Source organism: Corylus avellana, chromosome 8 (assembly GCF_965113065.1).
Source record: "Corylus avellana chromosome 8, dhCorAvel1.hap1.2, whole genome shotgun sequence".
In the NCBI taxonomy this organism is placed as follows: Eukaryota; Viridiplantae; Streptophyta; class Magnoliopsida; order Fagales; family Betulaceae; genus Corylus; species Corylus avellana.
In genome coordinates this window covers 3,897,627-3,914,528 of record NC_142497.1, presented here as the reverse complement: position 1 = coordinate 3,914,528, position 16,902 = coordinate 3,897,627, and the positions used below count along the sequence as shown (strand labels likewise).

The window sequence follows — 16,902 nt, the reverse complement described above, 5'->3', positions numbered from 1 at the left end:
GTAAAATACGACTCTCAAATTCTCGCAAAATGATCCCAAATCGTGGCAAAAAAGATGAAAATGAGGGAGGATTACGCAAGGGGTAAAATTTTGAGAATAGAAGAGATTAGATTAATTTACTGTAACAATATGACATGGAGTGTGGGCTGATGCGTAAACTTAGCTAGTGTCGTAAAATGATGTGAAAAATCATAATTTTTATTTTTTTAAGTAAAAAATTAATAATAGTACGTGTTGCATTTTTATTGAATATAGCGTGACAAAGTAATAGATTATGTTAAGTTACTTAATGAAAATTGATTTCAGTGAGCAAACTGTTATTTTGGTATACTATGAGGACCTATAAATTATTTTTTTTACTACATAGAGTGATTTATAATTTAGGTCAATTATAGGGACCTATAAATTATTTTTTATACCACAGTAAGTGATTTGTAATTTAGGCCAACCACATGAACCAATTTTACATTTATCCCTTTAAATTTAGTTTTTCTTTTGCAATCCTGTCATCAACTATATAAGTTTTCTGAAACTCAAAATAAAATAAAATTAAAAAATTAAAAAAAAAAAAAAAAAAAAAAAAAATTTAAAGGCCAAGTTGCCCATCTTTTGTTTTGTTTTGTTTTTTGTTTTTTTTTTTTTTTTTTTTGCATTTGTGGTATTATTTAAAACTCAGGCTCATTTCAACCTAAAGTTAGCAGTCATTTTGGCCCATTTTTGTTAGACCTTTATGTTATTGTCTAAAATCCAAACCTATTTGAACCCATAGTTAACTTTCATTTCAACTCATAGTTGACTCTCCTTGAGTGTCCCTACTATGCGGTCCATCTACAAACAATGCCTTTTGCAGCATCTAATAGTTGAGTGACACGTCACCTTATTACACAAGTACACAATAAAACTAAAACACCTAATAAATTCCTCTTCTCTTTAATAAATCGAATGGGTTTCAATTTCTCTTCTTCTCTCTAAAACATTCTTCTCTCTTCTCTTCCTCTTCTCTTTGAAATACACCAAATTCCTCTTCTCTACAACAAAAATAAAGAACTTAGTTTCAAAGGACTTCGTTGAAGGGCTAATTCGCAGAGCCATGAGAAAGAGCAGTGAAAGAAATGATTAAAGAAAACAAATAATTCTGAAATAACAATAGCAAAGCTCATAAAAAAATAAAATTTTTTTCTTAAAAAAAAAAAAAAAAATCTGCAGAAAAGTGCCATGCAAATTTATGTTATCAAAATTTGAAAACAACCCAGAAGAGGTAAAAAAAAAAAAAAAAAAAAGCCCATAAACCCATCAAGGAGCATTGAAAAAGATTAAAGAATTCAAGGATAGCAAGATTTATAGTTCAATAAGAAATTAGACTAAGACTATATTTTAGCATGGAGGGGAAACTTCACCTTCATTTTCCTGGGTCCAAAGCTCTGACCAAAACTTGATTTAACTAATCGAAGACAATATAAGATACAATGACAAGCAGAGAATATATAAGAAGAATATGATGAAGAAGAAGGTGCAAAGAAAGAGAAAATCCCAAGACTTTCCCTCGGCGCCGTGGGTCTCGCCTCAAACCAGTTTGACCCACCCCAAACCCAGTATCACCGGCCATTTCTTCTTTCTTTCTCTCAAACCCTCTTTTCTTCTGTTCTTCTTCCTCTTTTCTTCATCCAGAAAAAACCAGAAAAACAAAACCAACATCCCCAATCAGCCAAACCAGAAAAAATAAAACCCAAACTCCAAATCCAAATCCCCTCTTCTTCCCAAACTCAAAACCCCAATCAGCCGAACCAACAGAGACCCAACAAAATCAAAATCAAAAATCAAAAAAAAAAAAAAAAAAAAAAGCAACCGGAAAATGCAACCGGACCAGCCATACACGACCTGTATTGCAATAACCCTAGCGGCCATTTCTTCTTTCTCTGCCAGACCCACGCCATTTCTTCTTTCTCCTTCTTTCTCTCTTTTCTTTCTTTCTTTTTTTTCATCCGGTGTATTTGGTTGTAAGTTATGTTTGTGCACTTAGCTTAGGTGGCAATAGTTGATTGGGAGTTGCAAAAGTTGGGTTTTGCAGTCCGACCGCATAGTAGGTTTTTCCCTCTCCTTTCAGCCCTTTGTTGACTTTCATTTTGACCCATAGTTGCCTATTATTATCGTCGCCAACCACCTCCAGCCACTTCCATCTCCAACAAGCAATAAGGAAAAGAGAAGAAAAATCAAACTCAAACTTCCAAAATCTTCTACCTTGAATTTGTAGGGATGTTAATATATTACGCAATTTGATATTATAATATTTGATTTCAACATTGATTCTAATCAAATCAAATATGAGTCTATATCTTTTGATTGTTCACTCTATATATTTTGAGTGAACAATTGGCATTTCTTTTTTTTTTGTTTTTGACATGTCCGCACAAGAGGGGGATTCGAACTAGTGATCTCCACTTCATTAAGTGTGGTCCCAATCGATTGAGCTACCTCTTGGGGACGAACAATTGACATTTCTATAAAGACATTAAAGTTCGAAATTTTACCATGCAATATTTACTTTTTGGCATATCTAGGAACATCAATTTTTTCTGTCGTGCACATGCGCCATGGTGGATAGAGTGAGATATTAGATGAAATATAAGAGGAATGATAAAGCTCCAACTTGGCGTTAACTTGGAGCTAACTTTTTTTCTTATTTTTTAATTTAAAAAAATAATAAAATAAAAAGTTTAAAAAGTTTCTGAAGCAATAATTTTTATTTTGGTCCTTCTTTTATTTAAAAAATAAAAATTGTATTTTTCTTCATAATAATGACCACTTTTTTAAATAAAAGAATGACCAAAATAAAAATTATTGCTTTAGAAACTCTTTTAATTTTTAATTTTGTTATTTTTTAAATTAAAAAATAAGGAAAACGTTTCTGAAGCAAAATATAGTTTTTATTTTTAAAAAAATACCAAAAAAAGAATAACCAAAATAAAAATTATTACTTCAGAAACTTTTTTTATTTTTTATTTTAATATTTTTTAAAATTAAAAAATAAGGCAAAAATTGGCCCCCAAAATGAACAAAATAGTTGAGCCCTTCCCATTTTTCGAAATATAAACCTTAGGTTGAACTAGTCAATTTGGTCCTTAAAAAATGTAATATCTTCACAAATAATTGCCTATCAAACACTCACACGTGCGGCCAAACTTAACTTGTGGAAATCATATTGTGCACAAATGGCAAGCATAAGCTAAATATTCGACACTATCTATGCACATAAACACTACATATTGCATAAAAATCATTCTTCTTGCATAAGACAAAAGATAAACTATAATTGTGATTTAAAGACTATGCACCCAAAAAATACACAAATAGGAACGCTTTTTTATTAAAAAAAATGAAACACAAATAAAGACAACCAAAAATAAGACACAATGCAATGCAAAAAATGATTCGGCTTACATGCTGTTATTTTAATAATAGCATATAAGTCGGATCCACAAAAAGGCATATATGAACAGGACATAAATTTCCTCCAAATTATTCTAATAAGTGATAAGTGTCATCTTTTATATTTTTTTTTTAATATTTTAATAGTCATTTATTGTCATTTTACTATTAGAGTAGTATAATCTTAGACATAATACTTGTCACTTATTAAAATAGGTTGGTTGAAAGAAATTTCTTTCAAACAACTTAAAAGAAATTTGTGGCTATATGAAAAACACAAGCTAGATAACAGGCAATGGGATGAATGATGGCGCAAGAAGTACAATCCTAGGCATGGAGTGACCATTCTATCACTAGGTACATAAGATAACTATTAGTCTATTAGTACTACCCCTCAATGGATGAATGGTTTTAACTTTCCTGGTATTTCCCTTAAGGTCACATTCGTGGCATTTTCCTTAGATTTCTTATAAAGTAGACATTCAGCCTGAATACGCCAAAAAAAAAAAAAAAAATAAAAGAAAAGAACTAGAAACTCGTGTCATTGAATGCTTTGAGAGTTCTTGTTCTTCTTTTCTAGGAAGGCTAGCTCCATTGAAGTCACCCTTAGATTTATTAGAAAACTTGGAGGACTTGATCTGGCTTTTTCCCTTTTTAGCCCTAAGGAATTTTATAAACTTCTTTGCAAGCAAAGTCGAATCCTCATCCTCAAAAGAGTCCTCATCAGAGGAGTCACTAGCCTCTTCCCTAACAGATTTTAAGGCCATGTTCTTTCATAGGTTTCAAGAGAACTCACCATTGCATAACTTTCCTAGAAACTTTTTACTCTAGCATCAGGAAGACTCTGACAAACATGGTTGGGTCTATGGTGATCGATAGGCAACCTATCTCTAATACCAATTGTTTTGTACCCACATATAATCTGTGTTGGAAAATTAAAAAGAAAAAGTGATTTTTTAAAAGATGATTCGAAAAATCTTAAGCCTCCTTACTTTAAGATAGTTCGAGGAATCTTAAGCCTCAACAACAAAATTAAACGTTTGATAAATTAACTTATCGATAATTTCATTAATTTTCTAGTGTATTTAAATAAACACTTACAATAAGATAAAATAAATAATACTCAACTAATGATAAACTTAATTTTAAAATAAAACTAATCTTAACCCTAACTGATAACTAATAATTCTTATTAACTAAAATTTACTTCGGTACAAATTCTAATTCTCCACTAATTTCATCAATAACAGGGTGGGAGCATTTATTAAGCCTTATGAGCTCTTTTTTTTTTTTTTTTTTTTTGACATGTCCGCATAAGACGGGAGAGGGGGATTCAAAAAAGAGACCTCCGCTTTATGAGGCGTGGTCCCCAGCCGATTGAGCTACCCCTTGGGGACGCCTTATGAGCTCTTGAATATTTAGTTGAGTAATTTTTTTTTATTTTACTTAAAATTAAGAATTACATGTTTTGATATTAATAAGTTATTAAACATTGATCTTACTTTAATTCCTATTATACTCAAAGGGGTCCAAAAATGTTAAATTACCATTCATCCCAAAAGCTTAAACTGATAGGAAAAAATATATTTAATAAGTGAAACCCAACACATGGAATATTTAATCAAGGTTCGAACTCAGGACTTTTAGCTCAGATACCATGTTAAATTACCAGTTATCCCAAAAACTTAAGCTGATAGGAAAATATATATTTAATCATTTAATCATTAGTTTAACAAAAAAATGTTGAGAACAACTTTTGGCTTTCACAAAACGACAGAAGAATTAAGTTTAAAAAATCTGTGTGAAGTCAACTTTTCATTAATCTATATATAAGAGTTAGCCTGGGTACAAAATCAAACAGCATTTCTTTTTCTCTTGGTCAAAATCAATATGATATATGTGAAAGTCAAAACCATAGCATTGGTCCTAATGCTACAATCCACCCCCAACAAGAAGATGATTAGATATTTTCAACAAGAAGATGGGTGCGAGAGCAATTGTCAAAGATTATAAGGAAAATTTGTACATTGCCAATTTTATGTTCTTATAGACCTTATCGACCTAACAGTAGCCATATGCAACTTGGAAGGTTGTGGAGTTTAGCAGATATCTGGGTCCACAAAAGGTCAAACTAGAAGATAACACTGGATGTTGTTCATGCTTTGCTGGCCGGAGGAAGGTTGCTGTTGAAGTCGATATGGACTATTAATTGATAATGCGAAGATAGTACTCATATGCTATGGTTTGTCAATGTTTCTTCACGCGTATTTGTGCAATAAAGACAAAAGCGTGTGTTTAAAAGAGTCTTGAGAGAGGAAATGATGGCAGAGGTGGGTATCAGTTTAATTGGTATCGGTAGGAGCATTTCGCTTACCAAATTGTGGAAGTCGGTTAACGATAAGGAATAGTTTCTATTTTTTCGGTTTGTCAATTAGTCGGTTAATAATTAAGTAGTCCGTTAATTTTTTGTTACAAGTTTTTATGTTACGATTTATCAATTTCTTTTCAACTACAGAATCAGTAAAGCATATACTTTATAAATGAAAAGAAAAAGTAAGTCTCTAGAACATTGACCAAAAAGAAAACCACAAATCAATTGGACAAAACAAAAAAGGAAATCTACTAGATAAAATTCAAATTTTACTTGAAAAATCGGTTAATTGTCATTTAACCGACAAGAAAAAAAAGCATACCGACTGCTGGAAGTCAGTTGTTGGTCGGTAAACGGTAAACAGTTAATCTTTCCGCCTCTAATTGATGTGATATAAAGTAGAAAATAAATTTTGAATTTTATGCCAAACACTAAATACAGCGAAGCAAGAATAGGATCCTCTCCATTTCATAATTTAAATTTAATACATCTAATAATATGTATAAAGTCAATACTAGAATGTTTTTTTAAAAAAAAAAATTAAATAATATTTAATTATATCGTTAGATATATTAACTTCAAATTTAAATATAGGAGAATCTTCACAAATGATCTCTGAACTATCACGCATTTTGAGAAGACCCTTTAAATTTCAAAAACTCTCAATTTCACTCTTTGAACTTTCAATTTGATGCAATTTACCCCCCTCTGTCAAATGCCGTTAAACCCTAGCGGAAATCCCAAAAAAACAAATTACCCTTCAATTTTTTTTTTCTTTTTTTTTTAAATTAAAAAAAAAAAAAAAAAAAGTTCACCTTGTGCTTTTTTTTAATAATAAAATTATTATTTTATTTAAAATTTTATAAAAATGTCAAGGGTATAATAGTCATTTTTGTCATTTTATCACTTTTAGCATTTAAAAATTGACAGAATGGGGTACATTGCATCAAATTGAAAGTTCAGAGGTGAAATTGAGAATTTTTTAAATTTGAGGAGTCTTCTCAAAATGCATAGTAATTCAAGGATTTAAAGTGAAATTTTCATTAAAATAAATATCATATATTTCATTTGAAATTGAGAAAATCCTTGTACAGCCAATAAAGCCATAATAGCAATAATAATACGTCATTAGAGAGGCTCGTAAATCAGTAATAGTACATCATTAGATAGGCACATAAAATTAATAATAGTACGTCATTAATCTCATCTTATACAGAGAAGGATCCTCTCCATTTCAAAGGAAATGGAGAAGAGTCGATCCACCTTTCTACAAATGTAAAATGGTCCGAAAAAAAATTAAATGATCATTCTACCCTTATAAAATAAAAGACCAACTCCTCCTCATTTCCTTCTAAATGGGAAGGAGTCCCTCTTATAAGGCAATGGTAGCGAACTTTCTTTCCTTAATAAATGAGTGTCTCTGTCGATCGTTTTAAAGATTTGTCAAGTTGTAAATAATTCAGTCAAATATGATGTAATTAATTCTGTCAAATATCAGTTTCTGGGTGTCCTTCTTCATCTTCGACATAGGTTATTTTCCTATTATTATTATTGTTTAAAAAAAAAAAAAAAAAAAAGATGTTGTTTTCCTACTTTGGTGTACGACTCACCTGCTTCCAGGAAACCAAGATTTTGGTTCAAGAGGGCCAAATTAAAAAGAGTTGAAACAAAAATAATCATCAAAATTATTAAATAATATAAGTAACAAATAAAGGAAAAACTATATATTATTTATTTTGAAATTTTTATATATTCATCATTCATCAACAATTTAACTACAAGTATATATTTATTAAAATATATAAAGAATGTCTGTACACCTACCACAACACCTTAATAAAAGAACAATCAAAATGTAAAAATTATAAAGATAATTTGATTACTTAAGTGTTATTTGAGAAAATAAATTCATGTGAAAGTTTGACAACCTATCTAAAAAATATTAAGAAGTTGTATGTGTGTCTTTTGGTTTCTTTAAAATATTATTACAATATCTAGGTGTTTTACTTTGTATCATAATTTTAATTCTCAATAATCAGGGGCGGACCCAAGGCAATGGTTGGGGGACGAATGTCCTTCCAAAAATTTTAAAAAGTGTCTTAAAGTATGCATATTTATAAATTTGTCCTCTCAAAATTATACTTTTGTCCCCCAAAATAATATTTGTGTCTCTCTGCATATTCAAAGGTACATTTTTCTTGGACCTAATAAATCATGTTTAGTTTATTTTGCTATTTGTTTATACTATTATATGTTTGTGATGTCATAAGATTAAATTTAAGACTTATATGCTTTTATTTTATATAAATACGTACAAACACATACACAGAAATTATATGTATCAATGTGCTTTTGTATTTATTTAAGTCTGTCTTCCTAATGTATAAAAAATAAAAAATAAAAAAAATTCGTCCCCCCACTCCATAAATCTTAGTTTTGCCTCTGCCAATAATTAATTAAAATCTACGTATAGAGAAAATGGTAAATTGTTTCTATTTTTTTTTTTTTTTTTTAGGGGAATTCTAGTTTCTGAAATTTCAGATTCAGGCCATTTATTTTCATCTAAGAGTCATTGTTCTGCCACGTGTCCTACTACTAATAAAATAATAATAAATTTTTAATGATATTCATGATATTAATAATCATCATTATTTTATTATTTTATTAGTAGTGAGACACATGGCAAGATAATGACTCTTAGATAAAAATGAATGGCTTGAATCTGAAATTTCAGAAATTAGAATTCTCCTAAGAATTTCAGAAGATCCGAATCCGTTTCAGTTTCAACCATAAACTTGTTATCATTATTAATTAGTAAGACTTTTTGGTAATCATGATTACTTTTTGAGTCTTACTACCACTTGACACATAATTGGGTTAAGTGGTCTTTTGTAGGAAAGGTAAGCTACTATTTGAGCATGCATTTGGAGTCATACATACAACTTATACTAACTAGGGAGTAGGCCATCGGTAGGGCTAAAAAGATAGGCAGCATGACAGCAATTTTAAGCGAGGTCATTTGTCCTCTTTCAACCCCTCTTCCCTATTTGCTTGCCTCCTCTAGCCTCAGACTTAGGTATAATCTAGCATTAATTTCAATTTCAATTTCAATCTTATCTTATCGATGAGACTTTTGCGACTCATTATAACTTTTTGAGTTTTTCACTTCCACTTGACACCTGCGTTAAGGGATTTGGCTCATATACTTTAATTAAAATAACAGCATGTATACTGTAGTTTAATTAACGATCAAAATTAAATCTCTTAAAATCTCTTTTCATTTTTTCTCTTATTAAAAGCTTTTAAAAATAAGTCAACTTTAAAATTCAATCTTAACTGTTAATTAAACTATAACATACATACTGTTATTTTAATAACATGTAAAGCCGAATCTTAAGTTGTCTTTTATAAGAAACGTAAGCTACTTTTGGAGGATGCCTTTGGAGTGGTACATACAACTTATACTATAGGGAGTAGGCCATAGGTACAAATAGCTTAAGGGCATCTTTTCTTCGTTAGAGAGGGCTAAATATAGACACCATGACATCAAGCTAATTAACGTGAGTTGCATACAATTTTAAGCGCTAAAGAAGGTCATTTGTCTTCTCTCGACCCACTTTCCCAAGTCAAATTCACAAAAGCAATATAAAAAAATAAAATAAAATAAATCTTACTTGATATTTGAAGGGAATTTATGACTTACGCGTTAAGTGCAGTGGTAGAACAATGAATAATTGATTGAATTTGACCACTTTTCATCAGCTTAAGACAACTTGTGATCTCATAATAAGCTATAGGCTTAGTAGAAATTTGGGTAAAACACGCAGATAAATAGATCCGCAAGCACTGAAAGCAGGAATCCATATGAAGGCCACTTTTCTTTTCTTTTCTTTTCTTTCTTTTCTGTTTTCTATGTTAAAATAATTTGAAGGCACGCATGATAATGAATACTTTCTAATTTCCATCGATCCATGCTTCTCTCATGCATGTTACATAACTGCTACAATCGTTATGGTCTGGATGGGGTAGGAACTGCCGGAAACGATCAATATGAGGGTCAGAAATGAGAATTGACATTACTAAGTTCCCTTCGTGTCTCTTTAAGAATGATATTTTTAAAATTATTATTGGGCTTATGATTGATCACGATAAGATTTTAATCAAATGATGACTTTAAAAGCCACCTCATTTTTAGAGAGACTTATAGAATTACTTTGATATTAATTATCTCATTCGGCCCTAATTGAAATATGTCGGGATAAAACTTGTTATATGGCACAATTTCATAATTTTTAAGAATATTTTTCTTGTCCCTAAGAGATATCTTAATCGGTTAGAGACCACGTCTCATGAAGCGGATGTCACTAGTTTGAATCTTCTCTCCCATTTTTCCCTCTCCTTGTGCGGACATATCAAAAAAAAAAAAAAAAAAATCTCCCTATACTTTTTGTTGTAAGAAATGATCCCAAGAAAGAACACTAATGACTTGAATTATGCCATTTGCCGATCGAAGACTTTAAAAAAGAAATAAAAATAATTCGAGTCGTGGCTATTCAAAGCTGCTACTTTGAAGGGCGAGAAATAGGTAGAGTTCTTTGTATTAAGGCTTGTTGAGTATTCTTGTGTCAACAAGTGAGCTCGTTTGGCAGATCAAATGTGCAATACCTCAACTAGAAATTACGTGAGAAATTGATAAAACAAAGGAATATATGTTAACGGGCGAGCCTCATTAACTATCCTTGCTGTCCAAGCCCCGAGCTCATGGAATAGGATCCTCTCCAGTCCAAAATGAACTAGAGAATATTCAGTTCATGGCTATGATTTATTCTCAGAAATCCTAGAACCACATATAGAACACTTGTCCCCACTAACAAAAAATAACAATAAAATATTATTTAAAATTAAAAAAATAAGAGGTAGTTGACCACCCCATCTTGGCCATAGGAGATGGCCAGACGGCCCAGACCACCCCATTTTAGGCCGGCCAGAGGTGGGCGGACCACCCCAAGGGCCAAACAATTTTTTTTTTTTTTTTTTTTTTAATTTGGCCATTGGGCCGGTCTGGGGTGGCCAAAGCCACCCATAGGCCTAACGGTGGTGGCCACCTATCCTTTTTTTATTATTTTAGTTTTTATTTACTTTTTAAGTACTAATTAATATTTTTTTATTTTTTTATTGGGAGGACACATGGCACATTTTTGTGCTAGCATTTCTTTAAAGAAATCTCAACCATCAACTGGATACCCTCCAATCCATTATGGACCGGAGAGGATCCGGATCCCGAGCTCAGGAGTAGGTCGTCCCTCCGATATATCAACCAAAACCATCATCCTTCAAGATGAGACCGGTTGGCTTTACGTGCGAGGAACTAAAGAGTATAGCTGGATAAATGTCCCTCAAGTTAATGGATGTGCTACAGATAATGAGTAATAACCAATGCAAAAGCATTGATCCATAATAGAATATAAGAGATCACTGCATCTTATTACTAAACTACTTTATCATCGATGGAGGTGCTCGTAGCATGAATTAAAGGCAGACAACATTGATTGAGAGTAAAAGGCTTTCTATTCAATACCTACAATAAATTATCAAAATTGATGCTATCTATTTGATCGGCCTTGGTCATAAAAACACAGAATATAAACGACACAAAGAGCACCTATCAAAAAATAAAAAATAAAAACAGAAAAAGCAAAGGAGAGCTGATAATACACTCACGGAAGTTAGCAATCCCCTTTTTTCTTGCCAAGGGCATCGCCTTGTACTCACTGCTAGCAGTTACCACAAAATCTGCTCCAGCCTACAGTAAAGCACAATTCAAAAAAGAGATTACCAAATCTCTTCCCACCCAGGGACTCCCCCTTGTGCTCATTTCTCTTTCTTAGCCAAGGCCTCCCCTTTGCACTCGCTCCCAGCAGTAACCACAAAACCTGCTCCAACCTGGATTGAAGGGCAAAGTATGATTGAATAAGGAAACACCATCCACAAGCACTCATGAGAGAGAGAGAGAGAGATTACTTGACAATCTTTCAATACAACACGCTCTTGAAGCTGTACATTGCTGCAGATCACAGAACCTTGGATCGAACAACCATCCGCAATGGTGACATGATTCATAATAACTGAATTAGCAACCTAAATAAGAAGAAAGCAAAATTAAGAGTCGAGACAAATATCTCAGTTTGAATCTCCTTTTCATCATAACTACATGGTAGACAATCCTAAGCATGCCATTGTGGCAATCAGTTGTACTGAAACCTACAGATAAACAAAGCTGATAATATATACTATTCTTCTATCCTTCATGATTGAAAATTCATCATACCTTTACATTAGAACCTATCCTGCAGTGACGGCCAATAACAGAGCGTTTCACACTACATTTGTCACCCATTTGTGAACCTTCCCCTAGCATACAATGTGGTCCCACCTAAGACCATCAAACCCCATGATGAGTACACTAAGAAATGACCTCAACAATGGATATAAAGCAATCACCTGACTAATGGTAATTGTAAGGCTGTGTTTGTAGAGCATTCAACTCACAGTTGTTTTTGACCCAAGCCCTGCTGAAGGATGGATGATGTTGTTTTGAGCAGAGAAGGAATACCCTGAGAGATGACTGGCCTCACCTATGACCTGACCCATATAGAACGGAAAATAAGCTCAACCAGATTAAGCAAAAGAAGAGTAAAAGAAAAATGTAAAATAGATAAATCATAGAATGCAACACAGGCTTTAACTGTTTAATTGACTCACGTCTCGATTTACATCACTGAATGCTTGAATGGAATTTAAGCGCATGCAGTACTTGCTGTTGTTGGCAATATAAACACAGCATTTATGGGTTCTTCGAGTAGAACCATTGGTACCCAATCCATAGAGTTCATGAAAACTTGGAGTAGACACATTAGCAAGGATTTGGGACAGCATTACTTGGTTCTTCAGGGGATTAACCTTCTCGTTTCCATTTTCTTCTGCTTGTGGTGCACCATTTAATAACACTTCTGACTTCTAATGTTCGTAAAAGCAATATGAGCAGGTTCAGAGACTATAAGAAAGGTATGTTTTACACAATAACCTAATATGCAGAGGCTATATTGAACTAACCAGCTGGCTCCGCACAAGATAAGGCAAGACATCCTGCCTTAAGCTTTGAAATGTATCCCTTTGATCTAAAACTTCTTGTAGAACAGACCTGGGACATAACCACGGAGAATATATTCAAGACTATACGCAACCAATTTAAAAAGTAAGATAGAAAATCATTGGGAAGCAAAGCAGATAACATGTTAACCTCTTGAATGCATACAAATGAGCATCCATGAGATCAGCTCGGATTTCCATCTGCATGAAGGATGAAAAGAACAGAAAAGTGTTAGAACAAGCAGAATCATGCAAACCTATACCAAAATTAGCACTGAACTTGGATACTTTCCTTTTAAAAGAGGAAAAGAAGGCCAAAAACATATATATAATGAAGTTCATCAGAAGCCCATTAACAGCTGGAAAATGTTTACCAAATGAAAAATAAAAATAGACCCACAGCAATCCATTACCTGGCCAACCGCACGAAGTATGCTCTTCTGCATTCGAATATCTTTCTCTAGTTCAGCACCTGGCAAGGGTTGCAAGATGCTGCATCAGGAACACAATTCGCAACATCCTAAATAAAAGACAATCTTGAAGATCTAAACCTGTAGCTATATATAATAAGAACTGCTTTGTGGGATCCAGCCCTATAATGTTGTAGCGTCCTGGCTTCTTGGTTTTGTCTTTTCCACCAGAGGAACCAGACTCCGAAGGTCCACTGACAGGAGCAGAACAGAGCATTGCGGTCACTACTGCATCATGTCGTCTATGCGCAGCCGCTACTGCACCAGGAGGAACGTCAGAAACAAGATCACCACTCACAACCTGCAGAAACGTAAGAAGCCAACAGTTGTAAGAAAAAACATTCCAGCGCCCAATAGCTATAAATTTTACAGATGCTAACCATGATGTCCTTCGCAGTCAGGCGGTGGGCAATGGCCCGAAGTGCACCAGCTGTTCCAACATCCTCTGGGACTGCAGCAACCTGAAATGTTAGGGTAATACTTAAGCTCTATCTATTTGGAGTATCAAATTAGGTTAAGCAGCACATGTTGCAGCTAATATAGATGACTTATGAGTATCACGGTAATCGTCGGATCTTATATTACTGATAAACTGCAGTTCTATGAGACAAATAAGGAATCTACAGCCTGCTGACTTTAGGAATATATGAAACTGCATAAAACAAATCATGCTTGCATCCACGAGAGAGTAGCAAAATTTTGGTACCATTTTTCACTGCCCACAATTATTTTTTTCATCATCTGAAACAACTCTGGAATAACACAGATGCCAAAGCCATTCAGAATTGCAGCATCAACCATTGACTAGCCGATATATGTAGGACAATGTCTTCCATTTCTTTCTTTTTTTATAAGTAATGCATATCACATTAATAAGCCCTTTGAAAGAAAAATGAAAAAGGCTTTCTACATCTAACTAGAATCAAGCCTACATAAAGCAATGGTCTGCTTAAACCTAACTCAAGGAAAGTTTTCTGACTAGGTAAGGTTCACCTTCAAACTGAAAATCAATCTGGCCAATGAGCAGATTAGAACTAATGCTATTGCACCTCAGGCTGAAGCTAAGCGATCTCAGGCATGTGAGATTTGTTTTTTTTTTATTCATTAAACTTTAACTTGTACTCCCCTTAGATTGAGCTAGAGAGAGGAAGACAAGGTTAACGGGGCCCTTCCAAAAGAGGGATGTTTACCGTTAGATCGTTCTATAACGTTCTTGTACCTCATGATAACACCCCTTTCCCTTGGAAGTGTATTTGTCAGAGAAAGGTCCCCTTAAGCGAGGCATTTTTGCTTGAACAGCCGCCCTAGGGAAGATCCTTGCCATGGATAACCTTAGAAAACGACATGTCATTATGGTTGCCTGGTGATGCATGTGTAAGAGAAGTAAAGAGTCTATGGATCATCTTCTACACAATTATTAGATTGCCAGTGCTATATGGGATGCCATTTTCAGTTGTGTTGGTTTAGCTTGGGTTATGCCTAAACAAGTAATAGATCTTCTCACTTCTTGGAAAGGCGTGTGTGGCAGTCCTCAAGGAGCAGCAGTGTAGAAGATGCTTCCATCTTGTCTTTTCTGGGGTCTTTGGAAAAAATAAATTATTTTGAAGACCGCAAAAGAAGAGTGATGGAGCTAAATTCTTTCTTTTTCAAAACTTTTTCTCACTAGACAACTACTCTAGATCTTAATGTGATTGATTTTCTTGATTTTCTTAAACTTCTTTCTCTTTCTAGCTAGTTATTCTTCTTGTGTACTTGGATTGCGGCTTTTGCACTTTTCAATGATATCTCGTTTACTTATGAAAAAGCACATCATAAACACTCATAAAGCCCTTAAAACATTTACTGTATCAGAATCTACAAAGAACAATCCAGTCGATCAAGATGCACAATGTTGATTGTATCCATATGATTTTGCACATTAGCTCGAAGAAGGAAGAGATAAGAGGGCCCTATGGAAAATGTGCTTAGAAATCCATAATAGAGTCCGACCACAGCGACCAAATTGATTATCTTCATGCATAGGGATACTAAATTACCTAAGAGCTAAGATCATTCCAATGCTCTTTTTTGCCATGCATAAACTAAACCAACAATCAAGATAAGCACCAAAATTAAAGCTTCTATAAATAAAGATACACCTAATACATCAATAATCATTGCCCATGGATAAAGAAAAACCTTTTGTCGAGCCAAGAGCACCCTATTCCTATATAATTAATATTAAAAAAATGGTGGATGTAAGAATCCACAACCGACCATATCCTTCATGGAAGTAAAAGTGTAAAACTAATCCCATTGCAAACTATCTAGCCACTCATTATATCCTACATCCAAGTATCTCTTCCAACCTAGCAGGAAGCTCCAACTTGTTTCAAATTGTTTCCAACAGTTATCAAATTTCTAAATTAAATACACGACACGCCCTTTCCTCAAAACTTAAGAATCTAGATAAACTGGTGGCAAGAACTTCAAGATTCAAGCTGATGGAATGCATTCTTTGTACCAGTTGGAATTGTAACATCAATCACATTATTTTCCTAACATCCTTTATTAATTGGTGCATTAATTAGTCAGCTTAATCGCTTGAACAAAAAATAAAAACAACCAGCTTAATCACCCCACTTTGTGCACTATTTTACTGCTACTTTCGCCATATTCTTCATTATCAACAGAAGCTGGTACTGAAACATGGATGCCAAAATATCATGTTATTACTTCCAACCTTCCAAATTCATCTTCCACATGGATTTTGATCATTCACCAATTGTCAGTACATCAAGATAACTGCAAACTACCAATTCATACAATTAAGCATGAAATTCTAAAAGCATGCAGCAAAAAGTATTCCTTTCTAAAGCGGGAAATACCTCGACACGCAGACGACCAACATAAGCCCCAGATATCCAACCACCAACCCGAACAGCCGCGTCTTGCCCTTCAACCACCTAAACAACCATACATATAAACAAAACTTCAATAATTTGTACAACAAATTAAAAGAAAAGCATAGAGAGAAAACAAATTAAAAGACGAAACTAGATTAAATAGCGAGTAGAGTAGGAACCGTACAACAATGAGATCCTTAAGGTTACTTTGCTCTAACAGCTCCAGAACGTACGAGAGAACCGGCCGGTTTGCCACCGGAAGTAGAGGTTTTGGAACCTCCTGCATTCAGAAAACCATTGCAGATTGTAGGAATTTGTTAGAGAAGAAAAGTGGAGGCTAAATACAGGGAGGAGATTACTCAAGGGACCGATTGTTTATGGGGGAAATCGAGAGGGAAATGAAAAAGTGAAAGGAGAATTTGAATTCGGAGAGAGCAAAAGCAAAGCAAGCAGAGAGAGGGATGGAACCTTGGAGACGAGAGGAATGAGATTCTTGGAGGCGCCACCGGCCAGAACTACCACTTGGAAATCCATCGGAGCAGAGCAGAGAAACCAGAGAGAATTAATTAGGGGTTTCTCTTTCTTTCTGTCTTTCCCTCTG

General features: G+C 33.8%; 1 protein-coding gene across 1 annotated transcript; it reads right to left on the bottom strand.

Moving 5' to 3' along the window:
* Positions 1 to 11,346: 11,346 nt before the first annotated feature.
* LOC132163578 (transferases/nucleotidyltransferase) lies at positions 11,347 to 16,894 on the bottom strand. The gene is made up of 13 exons (XM_059573919.2): positions 16,770 to 16,894; positions 16,486 to 16,581; positions 16,284 to 16,361; positions 13,797 to 13,877; positions 13,498 to 13,717; positions 13,360 to 13,418; positions 13,098 to 13,147; positions 12,911 to 12,998; positions 12,560 to 12,814; positions 12,347 to 12,439; positions 12,126 to 12,230; positions 11,819 to 11,935; positions 11,347 to 11,740 (listed from the first exon to the last, which is right to left on the bottom strand). The coding sequence occupies exons 1-13, from the start codon at positions 16,833 to 16,835 to the stop codon at positions 11,669 to 11,671; spliced, it is 1,380 nt and encodes a 459-aa protein (XP_059429902.2). The 5' UTR covers positions 16,836 to 16,894; the 3' UTR covers positions 11,347 to 11,668.
* Positions 16,895 to 16,902: the final 8 nt, after the last annotated feature.

Excerpts from the sequence above, each read along its gene's own strand:
- LOC132163578 (XM_059573919.2), bottom strand. The coding sequence starts at position 16,835 with ATGGATTTCCAAGTGGTAGTTCTGGCCGGTGGCGCCTCCAAGAATCTC. Across the intron at positions 16,362-16,485 it reads ACCTTAAGGATCTCATTGTT|GTGGTTGAAGGGCAAGACGC; the intron begins GTACGGTTCCTA and ends ATGGTTGTTTAG. Across the intron at positions 13,419-13,497 it reads CTTATTATATATAGCTACAG|GTGCTGAACTAGAGAAAGAT; the intron begins GTTTAGATCTTC and ends AACCCTTGCCAG.